This window comes from Gouania willdenowi, chromosome 22, assembly GCF_900634775.1.
Source record: "Gouania willdenowi chromosome 22, fGouWil2.1, whole genome shotgun sequence".
NCBI lineage: Eukaryota > Metazoa > Chordata > Actinopteri > Blenniiformes > Gobiesocidae > Gouania > Gouania willdenowi.
In genome coordinates, this window is record NC_041065.1 from 33,452,100 (window position 1) to 33,474,606 (window position 22,507).

Consider the following 22,507-nt stretch of genomic DNA (forward strand, 5'->3'; position numbering starts at 1 on the left):
CTCCATTTATGATATGATGTGTAAAAAGATGGATTGTTGAATTTCAAAGATGATTCCAGTCAAATGTTTAACTTATGAACAGAAAGAAAGTGTTGAACAAAAGCAGTTTCTGTGTGATCATCATCCCACTCCTTCCTCAGCCGCTTAGAAAACTCCTACATGTGTACTAGAGAAAAACTAAAAGCTCCCACGTCGCTTCCTCCTCTTCTCCCCTCCTCCTCCTCCTCCTCCTCTCCCAGGTGATTGCCGTATCCCGTTCTCTGCCGTCTACTCTACGGTGGGCTTTAAGGAGTCCAGCTCCAGGGTCTTCCTCCCTGCTGTACCCGTCACCGCTCGCATCCTGGAGGTGGAGAGATTCACCTCAGCTCAGGACCGCTTCAACCTGTCCCACCACAGGAGTGTTAATAAGGTTCATTTAACTATTATTACTATTACTATGTACAGATTAGGATAAAAATGCAGCAGCAAGGGTTTTAGTTATTCTGGCACATCAGGCCTGTGAAGGCTCATCATCAGCTCAGGGCCCTCCCCCTCGCTACACACAGCCCAGACAGTGAATGGGGCCTCCCCCAGGAAACAATGCCTAGTTGAACTTTCCTGAGAGCATAGAGACTCCCCAACACAGCAGCCTTCTGCATTACCCAGATTGTCAGAAGAGCTGTATTCCCGGTAGAGAACCCGGGCATTCTCCTGACCAAAGACAGAAGGTCAGGAGGTACCAAACCGAGGGCCCCGAGAATAATGGGGAGTCAGACAACATTGTACTTTGGATGCAAGCGAGACATTTCGTAGGCAAGGTCCGCATACTTGGTATGTTTTTCCTGAGTCTTGCCAATCACATTACTGTCAAAAAGAACAGAAAATTCAAGAATGTAAATGACTTCATTAGACTTATCAAAGAGGACAAGATCAGGTTTGTTTGCTTTGATAACCCGCAGGCTGTATATGGGCCTGTTCCAGAGCAGTTTGAAATTATAATTTTCCATGACGCCCTGAACATATTGTGGATCGTACTTGTCAAAGCCACATGCATGCGAGAGTCGATAGTAGAAGGTTCAGGCAACTCCATCATGCCGTTTCAAATAAGCAGTCTGTGCCAAAGCAGGACATCCACTCACTAGATGCTGGACTGTTTCACCAAACTGGTTGCAGAGCCTACACCTGTCGGAAACACCCTCCTTCAAAATACAAGCCGAACAGTTTTGGGTTGGAAGTGACTGGTCTTGAGCCTCAAAGATGGAAACCCTCCGTCTCACTCTTTAGATCAGCTGATTTCATCCAGGCAAAGGAGTCACAAGGATTGCTCTTCTGTTCCACACAACGCACATAAAAACTGTACAGTGGCTTCCCAGAAAGCTGATCCTAAAAACATTCACCCTGGCTTGACTTGAAGTGCCTCTTTGCCTGGTTCATTCCCATTTCTACGCCGTCGACGAGTACAGAGGGGCCCTTACTATTACTGTTATTGTTATCATTACTTGTACAGTGCTTGTCAGAAGTATGTATTCATATTGACATTAACAGGAGTTCCACAGTGTGGATGGGAAAATTAATGGAATACATGCATCTATATGTTTTCTTTTGGTAGCCAGAACATCACCAAAATTTCACCAGCTGTTCCATTATCAACATTTCCTGAAAATTGTATTAAAATCCGTTTGTAACTTTTATTGTGTACAGACAGATAGCGTCGCACTGCATTAGCTTTGCATTAGCATAGAATAGAACACTGATGATGAAGTCACTGTTGATGACATCATCAATTTTAACATTCTTGGAACACCGATGACATCATTGTTGATGACATCAGTTGGAACATTCTGATTGTAGCTCTGATGACGTCACTGTTGATGACATCACTGTTGATGACATCATCAGTGTTTTAAAACAATATTTGACAGGAGTTCCACAGTGTGGACTGGTCATTTCAAATTGGTTTTGAAATGACCAAATTACTCCAAAATAACAGATGCACACACTCGGAGTATGCACAAGCCGTTGACAAAGTTTCAGGTTGATCAGACACTGCGTCGGGGAGATATTCGCTCCACGGACACACAGACCGTTTTTGCATTATAGAAAGATTATGACTACAAATTTTATTGTTATTATTATTAGGGCCCAAGCATAATGGTGCGTAGGACCCTATTGTAATGCAGCTCTTTTTGAGGGCCTAAACAGGTTGAAAAACTCATGAAAATTTGAACGCTTATTAGGACTGGTGAAAAATTTGATATTTTGGGGATATTGCGCTTCACTGTGTAACTTCTGCAAAATTCTGACATCATCAGTCTCTACAATGATGACATCATCACAAACAGACAGATTTGTGATATAATCGTTGAAAATGGTCAGCTACGTGTCAACACTTTAACATTTCTGTTACACCCCCACATGCAACACACCTCAACGTGTGCCACGTCCTGACATGCGTGTGATTGCGAGGGTTTGTTCAACGCTGCTTGCAGATTTAATTGTAATTGTTATTATAACTACTACTATTATTGTTATTACTATTATTATCAGTGACCACTAGGGTTGGGTAGGCACGTTGCAAATCAAGACCACCAATGACAATTTCATATGTTTCTGCTGGCAAGTGTTAATTCAATTCAAATCAACTTTATTGGCATCTCAATGCACTTATGAAATTATAAAAATCATAATAAGAAAGAAAAAACCCAACAAGTTCCACATGAACAAGTATTTATCATCTAACAAAATCAACATTATAAACACCATAAAAAAACATAAACAACTATTTAATATAGCCTCCATACTCTCCCAACAACATATATCTCATGACACGACAGCACATCTGTTGTTTGTGTTGGAAACACAGAAACATGGAGAAAATGACAACAACAACAACTCAGAACATCCTCTGTGAGGAGCATCCACAAAGTCAATCCTTCCTTTTGTTCCATTCACTGTAGAAAGTACCAACAATGTTCTGACCTTACCTTAGCTGAAGGTCTGGTAGCTCAGGTGTTGGTCTCCATCTTTTAAAAGCTGTAATTTTTCCTCAAAACAATGTTTCTTTATCGTGTCATCATGACTGTAGTGTAATCCCGCCCACTAGCTAGAGAACGTAGCAGCAGCAGTCACGTGATATCAATTCACTAATGCACTGTGAACTTACGTATAGCATTTAGCATAGCACGGTTACGTCCAAAGGCAGCTCTTTACACTGCCTTTGGACGTAAATGGTTGTCATCTTGGGGAACTGACTGCACATGCGCAAACGTAAAAACACGCAATGGGAACTGAGGCAGAGGAGCAACGTCCCTTTGGGAGAGGGCGTGGCCTCCCTCTGCCTTACAGCGGAGTGAGACTGTGCAGCTGTTCCAGGAAATAACACTGTTTAGTAATTTGGGCTATGAAACGCACAAAATGCGGACACTTTCAAACTTGTAGGTACTGTAGGCTATTGGAAATGGAAAAATAAATAATTTATAATTTTATTATAATTAAAACAAATAATCAAAATATCAATTCACCCTGGCACTGCCTACCTTGCCTACCCTGACGGCACGTCACTGATTATTATTATTATTAATATTATTATTATTATTACCTCCGCCAAGTGTGAAAGCCCTTGCTTACGTTTTCACCTGCGTTTCTCTTCTTTTTATTTTCTTTTTTTCTTCCTCTTCTTCTTCAGTCAGTTGAGTTTGTTACAATAACTAATACTTAGATTCATTCCAACACTTTGCTTTAACTTGAATAATTCTCCCGATAGTTTAGTGTCATTTCTAGTGATTAATGTGTTCTTTTTTCATGTGTAGTCTCTGCCTGCAGTGTTTAAGATTGAGCTGAAACATGGAGAGTTCACATGGGTGGTGAAGAGGAAGGAGAAACATTTCATGGAGCTTCACAGAGAACTGAGGACGTACAAGACTTTCATGAGAATCCCGCTGCCATCACGCAGGTTGGCGCCTACACATGCACTGATATTAGTCCTCCCACATGCACGAGGAACACATCCAAGCTTCAGCAAATCACAAACAAACCTGGTTTTTAGCTTTTTTTTTTTGATGAATGCAACCAAAAATGTGATGGTTTTGTTAAACAATCAAAAGAATTAAACCTTCACATTAGATGATAGTATTTGATCTGAGGGTCACATGACCAACATTCATGTCAGCATTAGAATAATGACCAGTCAGAGCATTAACACACGAAACAAAGGGTTTGTGTATCTCTGCTTTCTTTTTGTGCATATTTTTAATCGTTTTGTTTTTGTTTTGTTTGTTTAGGCCTTTTTGGAATTATTTTGTGTGTTTTTGTTGTTTTATATTGTTCAGTTTTTTTATGTATTTGTTGTCTTTTTGTCATAGTTTCGTATATTTTTCTGTTTTATGTCATTTTGTAGATGTCTTATGTGTTTTTCGAGTCATTTTGTTTATTTTCTTGTTGTTTTTCTATATTTTCCTGTAACCTTTCTATATTTTTGTTGTTTTGTGTATATGCTGTACTTTGTGGTTTTGGACTTACTCTTTCATTTATAATTTTTTATTGAGTCACTTTTTGTGTTTTTTTTGTTCTTTTAAGTTTTTTTTTTTTTTTATATATATATATATATATATATATATATTTGTTTGTTGTCACTTTCGTGTTTTGTCTTATATTTTTTATGTTTATTTGTTTTCTGTTTTATATATTTTTTCTTTCATTTCATACATTTATTTACATTATGTGTATTTTTGTTCTTGTTTTGTTTAAGTTCTTGTTGTCATCTTTATATATTTTTGTTGTTCTGTGTGTATATGTTGTACTTTGTGGTTTTGGACTAATATTTGTATTTTTCTCTCATTTGTAGTGAATTTGTTTATTAATTTATATAATTCTGTGTATTTTACTTGTTTTTTTTGTGGTTGGGAGTATTGTTTTGTATTTGTGCTGTCTTTTTGTATATTCTTTTCTAATTTTGTGTGTTTTGTAGTTGTTTTTCTACTATTTGTTTTTGTTGTCATTTTGTATATTCTTCTTTCATTTTGTGTGTTTTTTGGACTTAATTTGTATAATTTTTTAATGTAAGTTTGTTCATTTTTGTTGTTGTGTGTGATGAGTCACTATGTTTATTTACTTTTGTAATTTGACATGTTTGGAAAGGACTGCTCATACAGTCAAGTTTTAAAACTAAAACAAGAGTGTGAGGTGGCTTTGTAGGTTTATTTTTAATACTTCAAAAGAGTAATTTTTCTCTTTGTTTTAGTAGCAATGGTGTTGTCACATGGATACATTACATTTCTACACATACATTGTTGCTTTTTTGTCACTTAAACGTTCAAATATTTCACAACAACTTACCAAACATTGGCCCTCATTTATCAACTGTTCGTACATTCAGATCTAGGAAACAGGACCTCATTCATGCTTTTAAATGGAAATAGTTCCTTAAACTTGTACAAATGCGCTGCAATAACCAGTAATGTAAGAATTTATAGGTGATGTTGGCTGAAGGCATAATATGCACAGACAAGGGACAACATTTAAGTCATTTTTGAGGCTTTTTTAAAGAGTTTTGATTGTTAATTTATTTTAAAGTGATATTTATTACCTATAGCCTATTGGACTGGGGCTGATATAAACGTCACATCCGTGTGTGTCTCTCCAGGATCTCTGTTTTGAAGTTGTTCTGAGCGCACACAGGGGGGCAGACTTCAGCTGCTCAGTAGCTGATTCTCTTTCACAGAGCGTTTAAGTGCGCTTTTTAAATTCCAATTTTCACACGTTCAGACTGAATATGAACTGTATTGAGTTGCACATTCACATCAAAGCACTACTTCCTCGTTGTTTCTCAGCCACACAGTGAGGAGGAAGACGGTGAGGAAGAGTGAGGTGAGGGAGATGCCGTCTCTGCCCAGGAGTGGAGGAGACGAGCTGGTGCGAGACGAGCAAGTCTCTAGTCGCAGAGTGAGTGTGTTCAGATGCACTAATGCTGCATCAACGCTGCTCTATAACTCTATAATGTGCTGGTCCTCACTTGTTGCCATGGTACTACTTTCCTCCTCCTGAATCCTCTAACACTCTCTCTGACTCTCCAGTGTGTGCATGTTTTCTTTTTTCTTTCTGAGCCGTGAAACGTGTTGATTTGTTGACAGCAGCCAAAGTTAGTGTGTGTGTTTCCACAGAGACAGTTAGAAGACTATTTGAACAAGCTGCTGAGGATGGCCATGTACCGCACATATCACCACACTGTGAGTAATCCTACTAAACTATGCTGGGGGCACACCTGCATCACACACTAACGCCCTGGTTCTCAAACTGGGGGGCGTGGCATCATGAGGGGGCAAGGTTGCTGAACCTTGAGCATAAAAAAATTATTTGCACTTTATTACTAAAGATATTTATTGCTCTTCTAAAATTATTATGACTTATTAATAGTTATTTTCATGAGATTAGAAGAAGAATATTCAATTTTATTATTTTTTATTTTACTTTTTAACTTTTCTTTAAAGATAAATAGATACATCAATAAATATACGTATATAGTAGGGCTGGGCAATTTTGTCTTAAAAAAAATCTCAAATTTAAAAAAAAAAATTGAGTTTGGATTCGATTTTGATTTTTTTTTTTTAATGCACTTAAAAATGACTGCAGACCTCAGATATTTTGTCAAAAGTGCAACTTTACTGCTGATTGTCCTCAAAAGTTAAAATACATAGAACAATCCCAAAATCAAAAGTAAATGAGGCTCCGTCATTCAACAATTTCAAGCTTTAACTCAGGTTTAAGTAAAAGTGCAACAACAGCAACTTCACAGTAGCTTCAATTATCTGATTAAGAAATCATATAACATATAACATTACAATAAAAAAAATAATAAACTCTTCCCTTAGCGTCTCAGCATAGTGTGAATAAAGAATGAAACATGTCTGTAGCAGGCATATAGCCTACTCAAAGGGTAAACAAAGAGGGGGACTTAAAAAAGTAAGAAAAACTTGTGGTGAAAAAAAAAAAAAAAAAATTTTAAAACTAAAAATTGCGAAAATAAAAATCATTTTTATCTACAAATTCGATTAACCGATTAAATCGATTTTTTTGCCCAGCCTTAGTATATAGTTGCGAGGGGGGGGCCTGAGGGGTTTTTTAACTTTGCATTTTGTTAATAAAGAGCTTCATTACTTTCTTAAATTATTAATAGTTATTTTCATGAGATTTGAAGAATAGTCAAAATTAAAAAAAATTCCAAAAAGGTCATACTTTTTAATTTGATTTTTGATTTTTTACATTCTGTCGCGGTGGGGGTATTTTTATGATTTTATTTTATATTATTTTGTGTGTGTTTATGTTGTCTTTTTTATTAGTTTTGTCATACTTTGTGTTTTTGGATTAATTCTTTGTGTTTGTGTTATTTTGTATATTTTTCTCTTATTTTGTATGTTTTTGGAGAATCATTTTACGTCATTTTTTCATTTCTTTTTAATCACAAAAATGAATATATATTTTGTTGCGATAGGGGGCCTGAGAGGTTTTTTGTCTTTGTACTTTATTGTACCATTTTATTACTGTTCTAAAATTAATATTAGTTATAAGCAGTTAATTTCATGAGATTTGAAAAACAATAGTCAACATTTTAATTTTTTTAACAAAAAAGTTGTACTTTTTTTTTAAACTCATTTTTTAATTTTATTTATTTTGTTGTAATGGGGGTGGGGGGGTTGCTGAGGGTTGTATTTTCATTATTTTATTTTTATTTTTGTAATTATGAATAAAGAGCTGTGTAGCTTTATTATAATAGCGGCGCTACGTGAGCGCTAACAGACTGTCAGTGTGTTTATTTAACACGCCCACAAACTTATACTATTGATTTTATTTATTTTTAATCCATTCTATTTAATGACGTTCTAATAAGTTCTGTTTGCTTTTTGCTCTGTTGTGTTGGAGCTTTTTTCTACATAAGGAGTGAAATGTTAACACAGCTGGAGACGATAACAAATGTTTTTGTAACACCGATAATAACTTAAGACATAGTTCAGGCCTCATGGATCAATACATTAAAGATCATTTGCTAAAATAAAAACAAAGATGTAAATTTAATTTATATTTTTTTTCCTGATGCATGTTTTTTATGTAATTTAATTTTGCACGGTGTGATTCTGTTTGTGAGATCAATAAAGGATTCTTTTATCTTAAAAGCTAGTTTTGAACGTTCAGAACGCTGCAGCTCAGGTCTGAACCAGAACAAAGAGGTCAGAACACGTTAGTCCAGTTTTAAAGTCTTTACACTGGCTCCCAGTCAGCCTCAGAGGAGACTGTAAAGTTCTGCTGCTGGTTATAAATGTGTGAATGGGTTTGGTCCAGAATACATCAGTGAGATGTTAGTCAGGTATGAACCCAGCAGGTCTCTGAGATCTATGGACACAGGTCAGATAGTGGAGCCCAGAGCTCACAGATCTATGGACACAGGTCAGATAGTGGAGATCAGAGCTCACAGATCTATGGACACAGGTCAGATAGTGGAGCCCAGAGCTCACAGATCTATGGACACAGGTCAGATAGTGGAGCCCAGAGCTCACAGATCTATGGACACAGGTCAGATAGGGGAGCCCAGAGCTCACAGATCTATGGACACAGGTCAGATAGTGGAGCCCAGAGCTCACAGATCTATGGACGCAGGTCAGATAGTGGAGCCCAGAGCTCACAGTAACCATGGTGATGCTGCTTTTAGTTGTTATGCTGCAAAAAAGTGGAACAAACTGCAGCAGAGCTGAAGTCAGCATCACGTGAACATTTTTAAATCAAAGTTAAAGGAACTATTTTTCTCTACTGCGTATGATTGACAGGGAGATTTTTGGTCATGTTGATGATGTCATGTGTTTGTTGATGATTTTAAATGATTTTACTTGTGATTTTAATGTTCTTTTTTATTTTAAGCTGTTTAATGTTTTCTGTTGCACTTTTAGATCATGTAAAGCACACTGAGTTGCTTTGTGTATGAAATGAACTATATAAATACATTTGCCTTGTCTTGCCTTTTAACCTTTTTTCACCATATTTCATGCTTATTTTTTTAATTTTATTTTTGCCAATTTAACCAAATTCACAAATTGTTATGCCCATTATTTGCCAGTTTAAACTGATTGTTCCTACTTTTTAAATTCCATTTTCACATTTCTTCCACTTTTAAACCAATATTGACACTTTTAACCCTTTTTACCACTTTTTCTGTCAGTTTTTGTTCACTCTAATGGTTTTTAAAATCCCATTTCACCACCTTTTTCTGCCATTTCTGGTCACTTTGAACTCATTTTATTTCTAATTAAAACAAGTATTTACATCTTTAAGATGACTATATACTATGGTCCAAATAATAATAAACTAAAGGACTCCATATCCCATAATGCAATATACCAAACTTTTTCAACATACCTCATTCTATATTTGAGCAAATGATCTTTAATATATTGAATTTATCTGATTTAAACATTATCGTCTCCAGCAGCTTTAAATGTTTTCAGTTTGTTTTTTAGATTATTTTTCAAACACAAATGAAACAGTGTGTGGATGTTTCCTCGTTGCATCTTTTCTCAGATGGAGTTCATTGATGTCAGTCAGCTGTCGTTCATTCATGACTTAGGACCCAAAGGACTGTAAGTGCTCTTTTGTCACCTCCTTTTTTTAGAGGTGCTGTTGTCTTAAAAAATCAAACTGTGTCCCACAGAGAGGGGATGATCTACAAACGTTCTGGTGGACATCGCATCCCTGGAATGAACTGCTGTGGTCACACTCAGGCCTGCTATCGCTGGTCCAAACGGTCCGTGAGTTTACTTCCTCTTCCTCTTCCTCTTTGCATCGGCTTCTTTCTCATAACAATGCTTCTCATTTTTTATCACAACACGCTGATCTGAGGGTCACATAATCAATATTCATGTCAGAATTTAGAATACTGATCAATCAGAGCATTAACACAACTAAATAACACACACAGCTGCTGTTTTGCAGATTTTTGGAGTCATTTTGTATATTTTACTCTCATTTTGCTGTTTTTGTTGCTTTTTTGTGCGTTATGTCATGTTGTGTGTTTTCTCTGTCATTCTGTGTGTATTTTTCTCTCGTTTTGTTGTTTGTTGGAGGCGTTTTGAGTGTTTTTGTTGACATTTTGTGCACTTTTGAATTTTATTTTTTTTAAGTAATTTTGTGTATTTCTGGAGTTCTTTTGTTTATTTCTGGAGTCATTTTGAGTGTTTTTGTTGCTATTTTGGGTCATTGTTGTAAGTAATTTTGTGTTATTTATAGTAATTTTATGTTTTTGTTGCTGTTTTGTGTATTTTCTAAATCATTTTGTTTCTTCTGTCATTTTGTGCATTTTTGATTCATTTTGTGTACTTTTGTCATTTTTAATGTTTTTGTTGCTGTTTTGTGTTTTTGGAGTCATTTTTGTGTGTTTTTTTTTTTAAGTACCATAACATTTTCTTTCCCAAATCCTGATAAAAAGATTTAAAATAAATGAACAAACAACATTTACCAACAACAAATGTATCATTTTTTGTTGTTTTGTGTCTATATGTTGTCTTTTTTGTGTGTTTTTGCAGTATTTTCTTGTGTTTTTCTTTTCATTTTGCACATTCTTCTACTACTTTGTCTACTTTCATTGTCATTTTGTGTATTTTTCTGTCACTTTGTGTGTTTTCCGATGCATCTGCACAGCTGTGTTAAATAAACGTACATCAAACAGCTGCTCAAAGTTTTTTTTTGTTCTTTTATAACTTAATTTCTCTGTGTGTGTGTGTGGTAGATGGCTGGTGGTGAAGGACTCGTGCTTATTGTACATGAAACCTGACAGTGGAGCCATTTCCTTCGTCCTGTTGGTGGATAAAGAGTTCAGCATCAAGATGGACTCCAAAGACACCGAGACCAAACATGGAGTTAGAATTGAAAGTTTATCCAGGTCAGTTTTAGATTGTTTGTTTGTTTGTAAATCATTGCAATTTAGGAATTGTAAGAAAATATCTGACAAAAATGTTTTTTTCTTCCTTTAAGGAATCAAATGTATTTATCCACATTAATGCTCGAATAAATACATTTCTAGACATTGTGTTTAATATATACAGACATAAAATAATGAAAAGCAGAAAACTGTGAGAAAATTTCTTTTTACAAATAAATACAAATTTCAGAATGAGAAATTGAAAATAAACAAGAGTAAATCATTTTTAATTTCACCTCTTGAATTTCTTCATTGAAAATAACATTAAAGTAAATACTAACAAATGAAATAAATAATTAAATAAATAAACACATTAGAGGCTGACAAATTTAATTAATTTCCCCTCATGAATTTGTACAATTAAAAATATATTAAATTAATAATAAAAAATTATAAATAAATACAATAAAATAACATAAATAATTAATTAAATAATAATAAATCAACTAATGCATTAAATGCATAATAATTTAATAATAAATTAATTAGATAAATGCATTCGAGGGTGACAAATTGATTTTTCATTTTATTCAAACATATTTGACTCTAAAATATGATATTTTAGCAGGTTGTGTTTCTCTGTGTGTGTGTGTGTGTGTGTGTGTGTGTGTTCCTGAGCCTGTGTGTTAGTAATGTGTCTGCGTGGTGCGTTCAGGACCCTGGTGTTTAAATGCAGCAGCTACAGACATGCCCGTTGGTGGGGTCAGAGCATCGAGAGCTTCGTGAGGAGTCACGGTAAAGCTTTCCTCAGAGATCATCGCTTTGGATCGTTTGCACAGGAGCAGGAAAACGTTGCTGCTAAATGGTAAACATGACGCCGGTGTTAGCTTTAAACTCTCACTAGAAATATGACAAAGAATAACTTTCATAAAGGCTAAAAGGACTCTTTAAAAATAAAAATAAAATTTGAGACAGAAAATTATAGAAATAAGTAAACAAACATACAAAATCGCAGAAAAATACACATAAAGACAACAAAAATACACAGAAATAACACAAAATTTTAGAAAAGGACAACATAATTACACAAACCAAACCATAGTTGCACAAAATAGATAAAAATACACAAAAAGAATAAATTGCTTTTTATTTTATTCTACCTTTTTTCACCAGACATGACAGATTAGGAAACATGGTTCTTATTTTTAACTGACAACAAAAATACACAAAATGAGAACAGAAATACACAATTTACAAGATGACAATAAAAATATATAAAATTAGTAAAAAAAAAAAAATATAGAGAACAATATAATAAAGAAAACAAAAATACACAGAAATAATACAAACAAATATATATAAGAGGACAACAAAATTAACCAAAAGTTGCACAGAATTGGTGAAAATACACAAAAATAATAATGAAAATAGTCATTTTAGACTGACAACTCTTTCTCAACTGACAACAAAAATCCACAAAATTACTCAAGAAACACAAGACGACTACACAAATATACTCCCAAAAAAACCTAGAAAAGTAAATAAAAAAACAACAAATACACAAACTTCCATCGTCTTGTCTGTCAGATTTATTATTGATGATTAGTTTGACATTTAGATGTAGTTTTCTCACTTCTTTGTGTGTTTTTATTTTCCAGGTATGTGAATGGAAAGACTTACATGGAGGATGTGGCTGATGCTCTGGAGGAGGCCAAAGAAGAAATATTCATCACTGACTGGTGGTAAGTTACAGTCGGGATATTATCACAGATTTTACTGTAACAATTTTCTAAACTTTAACTTTAAAGCCCCTGAAATCTCATCATATGTATTTAAAACTCCTGATGAGTCCAAACATGCAGCTGTCTCTGAGCTGAGCTGTAATCACATGGTTTACGTTCTCAACCAATGAGGTGTCAGCATGTGTAATGTGAGCCAATGGGATTGCAGACATTCCAAGCTTTGGATTCCAGTTAAAGAAACTCATCTTCTCCTCCTCACACACACACACACGCACACACACACACACACACACATATTTTTATTTCTTCTGTCTATATTTGTCCTGATTGTGTGGATTCCTCACTTTTTGTTCAGGTTGAGTCCAGAGATATTCTTGAAGCGTCCGGTGGTTGAAGGCAACAGGTGGAGGTTGGATTGTATCCTCAAACGTAAAGCAGTAAGTAGTTATTCTGTTTGAACTCAAACTAAAACAATCAAATCACTGCCATTCGCTTTTAGTTTAATCATCTACAAAAATTGACAAAATGAGAACAAAAATACAGGAAATTAAAAGAAGCATATACAAAATTAGGACAAAAAACATAAAAAATACACGAAAATGAACAGAGAAAAATACAGATACATTTACAATACAAAATGACATTAAGAATACACAAAAGTACCAAAAAAAACACACAGAAACAGACAAAACACAAAATGAAAACAGATAGATTTACAAAATGATAGCAGAAATACACAAAATCAACACAAAAAACCCCAAAGAAAACTAAAGCTGAAATTACAAAATGATAACAAAATACAGAAAATGTATTTATTTATATATATATATATATATATATATATTTTATATATATATTTTATTTCAGTCATTGTCTCATTTTCATCACGTTCCCTTCAAAATAAAAGCTTGGGATTTTTTTCTTGAAATCTTTACCATCTTTACTTTGTGTTGCTCAGCAACAGGGCGTGCGTATCTTTGTGATGTTATACAAAGAGGTGGAGCTCGCCCTGGGCATCAACTCAGGCTACAGCAAACGGACGCTGATGCACCTGCATCCCAACATCAAAGTATGTGACAGGACGTGGGCGGGGCTTAACATCCTCTACAGTTTACCAAAATATAATGTCAAGTCTAAACATGCGTGTGATGTTCTCAGGTGATGCGTCATCCAGACCACGTCTCCTCCTCCGTCTATCTGTGGGCCCATCATGAAAAGATTGTGGTCATCGACCAATCAGTGGCGTTTGTGGGCGGGATCGACCTGGCGTACGGACGCTGGGACGACCGCGAGCACCGGCTCACGGACGTCGGCAGCGTCACTCGCTCTGTGGCCCTGGAGCAGGTCAGAACTAGTATCTGATTTATTATGACAGGAGTTTGTTCACGTGTTATTTTTTATATTCTGTTGTCAGTTTGTCTGTTTACACATTATTTTGTGTATTTTTCCTCTCATTTTGAATGTTTTAGAGTCATTTCTCCAATTTTTGGGATCATTTTTTGTGTCCGGGTGTGATTTTGTGAATTTTTTATCTCAATTAAATATTTTTGAAATCGTCTTGTAATTTTTTCTTGTAGTTTTGAGTGTTTATGAAGTCATTTTGGGATTTATTTGATGGTTTACTGTGTTTTGGGATCATTTTGGGTAACACTTTGTTTATTTTTCCTGTCATTTTTTGTGTTTTTGAAATTATTTTGTGATTAGTGTGTTCGGGGTCTATTTATGTATTTCTGTCGTCATTTGTGTATTTTTGAGATCATTCTGTGTTTTTTTCATTGTTTAGTCTTTTTGTTGTCATTTTGTGTGTTTGCGACTTATTTTGTGTATTTTGTGATCGTTGTGTGTGTGTTCGGTGGTCATTTTATGTATTTCTGTTATGTATTTCAATCATTTTGTGAATTTTTGTCGTCATTTTGTCCTTAAGTCGTTTTACTTTTGTACATCTCGAGTCATATTGTGTATTTGTCTGTCATTTTGTGTTTGCATTTGTTGTTCCTGTGGTTTTTTTTGGGTCGTCGTGTGTATTTTTTGTCTGATTGCAAGTAATTTTGTCTCTTTTGTAGAAACATAATAGGACATAAATAAAATAAATAGAATACTTCTAAAACCGATCAATGTAAAAATAAGTTTTAAAAAAGAAGTAAAATTGTAAAATAAAAACATATAAAAGGCATTTAAATATAAAATGAAAAAATAAATGATATTATTACTAATATTTCTATAAATGATTAAATTTCACTGCCTTTGAAGAAAATAAAAGAGAAATTCTGTCTTTTCATTCTTGCTGTAAAGATCAAAGTGTCCTGAAGGTTGTAGTTTAAAGCAGTTTATTTAAGGTTGATGTTCAGGCAGAATGAGTAACACACACACACACACACACACAGTTATACTGGTGACTTTAACATGACATCTTTTAGGCTGATGTTTATCTTTCACAACGTCATCTACCATTAAAGTTGTTTTACTATAGAATATTAATCTCACACAAAGTTAAATCAGCTTTTTTATTGTCATTCTTGAATTTTTTTCTTCCTAGGCCGGTTCCACCAACTCTCCGTCGAGTAAAGCAGCGTCCTCTGCCGATGGCGTCTCTCAGAGCAACGGGCGAGGGACACCGCCCCCTGCTGAGTCCACGGACCTCCCCAAGCTGAAGGGAATCGGACGCAACAGGATGGTTCGCTTCAGTTTGTATCGTCACCTTCACAAACCCAACCTGCAGCACGTGGACAGCGTGAGCAGCGTGGACAGTACAGGTCAGCCTCTTAATTCATCTGTTCACACATCTGGAATCAGCAGCTGTGAAATGTGTGTGTGTGTGTGTGTGCGCGCAGGGAGTGGCTCTGTGCAAAGTCTGAAGACGGGAGTTGGAGAGTTACAGGGAAACACTCGCTTCTGGCACGGAAAAGACTACTGCAACTTTGTTTACAGGGACTGGATCCAGCTGGAGAAACCTTTTGATGGTCTCACACACACACACACACACACACACACACACACACACACACACACACACTTTATTTGTAATGTGTTTTTGTTGCAAGCGCTCACTCCATTTCTGCTTTTGGCGCCTTTCCGTTTTTCCGTGCTCTGTTTATTTTTGAGGTTTCTGTTTTCCTCTAAAGCGATCCTCCACTGGTTTAACAAATCTGACCTAAAATCTTTAAAATGTACTTATTAGAAGATCTAGTCCAGGGGTGTCAAACTCACTTTAGTTCAGGGGACAAATATGGACCAGTTTGAAGTGGGGCGTAGATTTTAACATCAGTTCAATGCACTTCAAAAATTCTTTATCTTCTTACTAATTATTGTGTAATTTAGATGAAAAATTGTGAGTTCTTTCCACAATTTGCAATTAAAAATGACTGCTTTTGTATAAATATATAGATATAAACAAAGGAAAAATGCAAACCCCTAAAAATATTGTGTAGTTGGTGAATTTGAGATATCTGGACAACTGCATTATTTGGTAATTTACACAATAATTCACATTTTCGCTCTTTTTTTACTTTCTCCTGAGGGCCGAATTAGATGCTCTAAAGGGCCGTATTTGGCCCCTGGGCCTTGTGTTTGACACATGATCTATGCCAAACAAAACATATTATGCACCAAATCAAAGACTATTAAAGGACTCCCACCCAAAAGGACTTCTATAAGGGTTTGTGTGTCTTCAACTGTTTTACTCTCTAACTTCAGCCACCAGAGCGTGTCAGTACACTGTTTAAGGGAGAGTAAAGGTCCCTTCGGAGAGCTCTTCTTCTCTACTTCATGGTCACTGATTTTTTTCAGGTCACAACTGTTTTTATCATTTAACTGTAAACAAAAGAGGTTTACATCGATATCTTTAACTTTTCCTTGTTTTTTAACAACCAAAAGCAGCACAAGTTGTTATTTTGACTTAAAAATCTACTAAATGATCTAAAAATCAGGCTGAAAGAAAACAATGAGATGTTTACAAGCAGTGGGGCCGTGTGACATCATCAATCACATGATTTCAAGATGGAGGAACACAGGCTGTAAAACTGTAAAATAGTCCCATTTTTAAAAGACAATAAAACACATATGATGCATAATAATGTGTCAAATAAGTACATTTCAAAGATTTTAGGCCACATTTGTAAAAAAAAAAAAAAAAAAAAAAACAGTGTAGGATTCCTTTAAGTTTCCTCTTCAATGATCGTTTCTTTCTGCTCAGACTTCATCGACAGGTACACAACTCCCAGAATGCCTTGGCACGACATCGCCTCAGTGGTTCACGGTAGAGCGGCCCGCGATGTGGCGCGCCACTTCATTCAGCGCTGGAACTTCACAAAGGTGAAAAAGTTTGAATTTTAGCTAAAACAACATTTATTCAGCGTTAAAGTTTGTCTTTGGTTCAGAGGAAAAGGCCGTAACTTCCTGTTCTGACTCCGGTCCTTCCTCTCCTACAGATCATGAAACCAAAGTATCGCTCCCTGTCGTACCCGTTCCTTTTGCCAAAATCTCACGCCAGCGTCAGCGATCTCCGATACCAAGTCCCTGATTCTGTCAACGCCAACGTGCAGGTGAGGCTTTTATTTATAGGTCATTACATGTCATTTCATTAAATGTCCCACGCTCTGAGGTCTCAAAAACTTCTGTCATTTTTACCAATTGTTCCTTGATTATTCAATATTCACACTGTACATTTTAAATTTGATGAGATGAATACTTTCATGTTAATCTTCCAATATGTCAGTAACTCCATCACATAGAAAGGTAAATATGGTATAGTAATAAGCTCCACCCACTCTCTCAGAATATAGAAGTAGATCTGCTATACATTCTATCTGGTGGACATGTCAGCTCCTCTAAATAGTCACAAAGTCAGTGTGTGTTTTCTGAATATTTGAAAATACCTGAAAATTTCTGAATTTTGTGCGGAAAATGTGTTGAAATGACGGAATGACTCATTCATTCAAACAAATAATTTACAAAACAGAAAGAAACAGTGACTTGATCAGTTTCTGAGTCAAACGTTTGTTGTTAAAAACCTTCTGTGTGTAGTTCAAATGTAGCTGATATGGTTTGTGGACATTTAGGAGGGAAATCAATTAATTCTCTTTAAATAATTAAATCACATAATTAGTTCCGACTGAAAAATCCTGAAGTGATTAGAAAATAAAATGTAATCCAATTGATTACAAAGAAAGAAAAAAATAACAACGTGTGTCAAACTGATGTTTGTTGTGATCACGATCCTGCAATAATAACTCCGCCCCCTCCAAATATGCAGGTGTTGCGATCAGCGGCTGATTGGTCAGCGGGCATCAAGTACCACGAGGAGTCCATCCACAGCGCCTACGTCCAGGTCATCGCTAAGAGCAAACACTACATCTACATAGAGACACACACACACACACACACACACACACACACACACACACACACACACACACACACACTAAGCTCCTCCCACTGCCATGAACACTAAGCATTCATGTAGTTGTGTTTATGTGAATATTTAAAGCATATATTTACTGTCATAAGCAATCATTCTTATGATGTTCATACTTTTATATCTCCCCTCTCTTTCCTTTATTTTTTCCACTATTAATATTACTTCTGTATTTGTTGCCATTTACTCATCTTTATGATTTAGTTTTTTAAATGAATGTGTGTATATATATATATATATTTATATACATACACATTTAGTATGTGTTTATGTGTGTTTTTAAATGGAAACTATGAATACAAATATATTATTTAATCAATAATTTTAATGATGTAAATAATTACATGAGGTCATCTTTAATTTATTTTGGTTATTTATTTTTTAAGTTTGTGTTTTTAATTTATTTATTACTATGGTCATTGTTGTGGTTATTATTGTTATTGTTATTTTTTATCATTATTTTTATCATTTATCATAATGTTTTTATTTTTATCATTATTATTATTATTATTATTATTATTATTATTATTATTATTTATTGCTATTATTACTATTTTCATCACTATAATATCATTAGTTTTTTTCCTCTCTGTTTATTCTCTGTCCCTTAAATATCATTAATATGCTGTAATTGTTGCTGTTTATTCATTATTATGACATATGAAACCATGTGTGTTTACTTTTAGAATCAGTTTTTCATCAGTTGTGCCGACAACAGGACGGTTTACAACAAGATCGGAGACGCCATCATCGAGCGAATCCTCAGAGCTCACAAGTAACGTTTGTCTTCTGCACGCATCAATAATTCCCTCCTGTTTCCGTCGCTGTCAGCGTTTTGTTTACATGTACGTAACGTGTGTTTGCCTTCAGGGAGGGTAAGAAGTACCGTGTCTATGTGGTGACGCCGCTGCTCCCGGGCTTTGAAGGTGACATCACCACAGGAGGAGGGAACGCCATCCAGGCTGTCATGCACTTCAACTACAGGTTACAGATCAATGAAGCCCATTAAATTCACCTTTTTAACACGTGTCCAACTCAAGGACCGGGGGCCAAATCAGGCCCTTAAAAGCAGTGGTTCTCAAATGGGGGTACGTGATGGCACTACAGGGGGTACTTGAGAGAGGAAAATTAACAAATGAAATCATTAAAAATACGTGGTTTTATAATGTATTTTTAATTAAATATGAATATCAGACTAAATATTATCAGCAACTCACAAAATGACAATAAAAACACACAATAAATGAGAGAAAAATAACAGAGAAACATACAAAACAACACCAAAATCACACAAACTGAGACTGAATCATTTAAATAACGACAACAAAAAGACACAAAATAAGAGAAAAATATACTAAACAATAATAAAGAACAGACAAACAATGACAAAATACACAAAATGACACCAAAAACACACACACTGAGAGAAAAATACTTATTATTATTATTATTTCCAGCTACACACAAAATGGAAAAAAAGACACAAAATAAATGAGAGAAAAATACTTGAGATCACTACAAAATACACACAACAGAGAAACATACAAAACACACACACACACACACACTGAGAGAGAATCATTTAAATAAAACCAAAAAATACCATTTATTTAACTCGTTTTAAAGTTCTTCTAATAGCTAAAAAAAAATGCCTGAGAGTTTTTATATCATTTCAGTGACAAAAGTCAATTATCTGAACTAAATTACAAATTAATCATGATTACAACAGCAGCGTATTTAAAAAAAAAAAAATACAATTACAATTCTTATTATGTCATAATTGTAATTATCAATTACATGATTACAATTATAATTGAGTGAATTGTGTGTTTTAGGACCATGATCCGAGGGGAATACTCCATCATATCACAGCTGAAGAGAGAAAGTGAGTGAAAGGATTGAAAGCAAAATGATGTTTGGTGTCAGATGGATTTATTGAGTGTTTTGGTATCTGGTCTCAGTGGACGATCACTGGATGAACTACATCTCCTTCGCTGGGCTGCGTACTCACACTGAGCTGGAGGGACGTCTGGTCACTGAGCTCATCTACGTGCACAGCAAAATGCTCATCGCTGACGACAACACGGTCATCATCGGTCAGTCACGCTTTTTATCATCTACACAGTCTAACTCCTGTACGTCTATAGAAAATACATTCATGTGAAGAGCCTTCGTGTGTAGCTCATCTCTGCCCCCTGCTGGATGTTAGCATGTAGCTCAGGAATGGAAAACTGGAAGCTTTTAAATCTTTAAAAACACACAAAACAGAAACAAAAATACACGAAAGACCAAAAAATAAATTAAATTGACTAAAATAAAACAAAAACACAAAAAATGACATTAATAATACAATACATGATAGAATATATACAAAATGATGACAAAAGTGCACAAAATTGCTCCAAAAACACACAAAATGACAAGAATAATACCCTACATGGCAACAAATATATGAAATGATGACAAAAGTACACAAAATCACAATAAAAATTTACTAAGATGACATAATACACAAAATTACTTCAAAATAGCCAAGAACAACAATAGAAATACACAATAAAGACAACAAATACACCAAAGGACATACAATATACAAAATGATGACAAAGGTACACAAAATCACTCCAAAAAACACACAAAATGACTTTACACACACATAAAATGACAGTAGAAATATACTAAAATACAACAATAACAACTAAACGACAGAATATATACATAAGTATGCAAAATAATTTCAAAAACACAACAAATGATGACAAAAGTACACAAAATAACTTTAAAAAACACACAAAATGATAACATTAATAGACAAAATTGTATAATATATACAAAATGATGACTGAAGTACACAAAATAACTCAAAAACCACACAAAATGACAACATATGTAAACGAAACAACATAAAATACACAAAATGACAACAAATACAGACAAAATGACTTAAAAAACACATAAAACAACAACAAAAATACAAAAAAGACTAGAGAAGTACACCGAATAAGTCCAAAGAATACACAAAATGACAACAAATATACACAAAGACAACAAAAAATACACAAAATGACAAGAATAATACAAAAAATCACTCTGAGAACACACAACACCACACAACAAAAAGATAAGCCACACCCTCTTTGTTGTTTCCTGTGTAACAAAATGAATAAATGTGATAAAAGTGTACGGTGTTAGTGAGTCCAGTTGTTGTGTTGTTGTGTTGTAGGCTCAGCCAACATCAATGACAGGAGCATGCTGGGTAAACGTGACAGTGAGGTGGCTGTGATCATCCAGGACTGTGAGAAGGTTTCAGCAGTGATGGATGGAAAGGATTATGAAGCTGGACCGTACGCTCTGCAGCTACGCATGGAGTGCTTCAGGTATTCATATATTCATATTTACTGCTTTTAACGACGTTGCACATTTATTAAACTTTGTGTTTTAGGACCATCCTTGGAGGTCACGCTGATGCCACGATTGATGTTTCTGATCCAATAAGTGATCGGTTCTACAAGGAGGTGTGGATGACCACCGCGGGACGTAATGCTACCATCTATGAGAAGGTATGGATGACATCAGCATCTTAAACAAATTCATTTACATTTTTAGATCCTTTCAAAAACAGATCATTTTTATACTTTTTGAACAAAATGATGGAACATTTCCACTGACACTTAAGATTTGGAGTTTGGGGAATATATATATATTTATATATATATATATATATATAAATATTTATATATATACAAAAACATTTTCATGGGAATTATTTATTGAAAATTACTGGAAATTGAGACTTTTTTCTTTTTTTGGGGGAGTAACTTTTTAAAAATGCTGATATTTTAGATGATACTAACATATATTTTTAACATCCCTGTTAACACAAGGGCCAACTTTCAAATTTGTGAATTCCTTTTTTCCACACATTGATTCTCATGGAAAATTTCCAAACTTGAAAATTCCTAGAATTTTGCAAGCCTCGTTGAAATTTTTATATATTATTTTTTTCAGATATGATTTTGTCTTTTTTTATGTATTATTCTTATATTGTATAATGTTTTTATTATGTTTTAATAGTGTTTTTTATTTGATTATTAAAGATTTATTTTTTACAGTTCACCAAGTTAAATTCCTCGTGTGTATAACATACATTACTTGATCAATAAAGTTGATTCTGATTCTGATTATTTATTTATATTATTTTGTCTTTTATTTCTTGTATATTTTTTTCATATATATGTAATTTTGTTGAAATATATACCCATTTTTTACATTATGTTTTATATATTGTTTTTATTTCATTTTTAAAAATTGTTTTCTATTGTATTCTTTACATAATTTTGTATTTTATTTTTTAAATATTTTTTTATAAATTATATGTTGTTTTTTAAATGTATTTATATTTATAATTTTAGGTCATATACGTTATATTTATATATCATTTTCTATTGATTTATTTTTTTACAAATCATTTATTTT

General features: G+C 34.4%; 1 protein-coding gene across 3 annotated transcripts in view; it reads left to right on the top strand.

The window, feature by feature from the left end:
• The window catches only part of pld1a (phospholipase D1a), a 42,521-nt gene that overhangs the window by 18,448 nt on the left and 1,566 nt on the right, over positions 1 to 22,507 (top strand). For 2 of the 3 annotated variants that reach the window (XM_028438116.1, XM_028438117.1), the window contains exons 3-24: positions 240 to 409; positions 3,789 to 3,931; positions 5,808 to 5,919; positions 6,138 to 6,203; positions 9,541 to 9,599; positions 9,671 to 9,763; positions 10,745 to 10,897; positions 11,592 to 11,741; positions 12,535 to 12,618; positions 12,974 to 13,055; positions 13,577 to 13,687; positions 13,777 to 13,962; positions 15,155 to 15,578; positions 16,811 to 16,929; positions 17,046 to 17,159; positions 17,870 to 17,978; positions 18,716 to 18,806; positions 18,902 to 19,015; positions 19,867 to 19,916; positions 19,993 to 20,127; positions 21,255 to 21,408; positions 21,474 to 21,591. In XM_028438116.1, coding sequence (XP_028293917.1) covers positions 240 to 409; positions 3,789 to 3,931; positions 5,808 to 5,919; positions 6,138 to 6,203; positions 9,541 to 9,599; positions 9,671 to 9,763; positions 10,745 to 10,897; positions 11,592 to 11,741; positions 12,535 to 12,618; positions 12,974 to 13,055; positions 13,577 to 13,687; positions 13,777 to 13,962; positions 15,155 to 15,578; positions 16,811 to 16,929; positions 17,046 to 17,159; positions 17,870 to 17,978; positions 18,716 to 18,806; positions 18,902 to 19,015; positions 19,867 to 19,916; positions 19,993 to 20,127; positions 21,255 to 21,408; positions 21,474 to 21,591 — 2,837 coding nt within the window. The remainder of the gene's footprint in view (positions 1 to 239; positions 410 to 3,788; positions 3,932 to 5,807; positions 5,920 to 6,137; positions 6,204 to 9,540; positions 9,600 to 9,670; positions 9,764 to 10,744; positions 10,898 to 11,591; positions 11,742 to 12,534; positions 12,619 to 12,973; positions 13,056 to 13,576; positions 13,688 to 13,776; positions 13,963 to 15,154; positions 15,579 to 16,810; positions 16,930 to 17,045; positions 17,160 to 17,869; positions 17,979 to 18,715; positions 18,807 to 18,901; positions 19,016 to 19,866; positions 19,917 to 19,992; positions 20,128 to 21,254; positions 21,409 to 21,473; positions 21,592 to 22,507) is intronic. The other variant, XM_028438118.1, reaches the window with a different exon arrangement.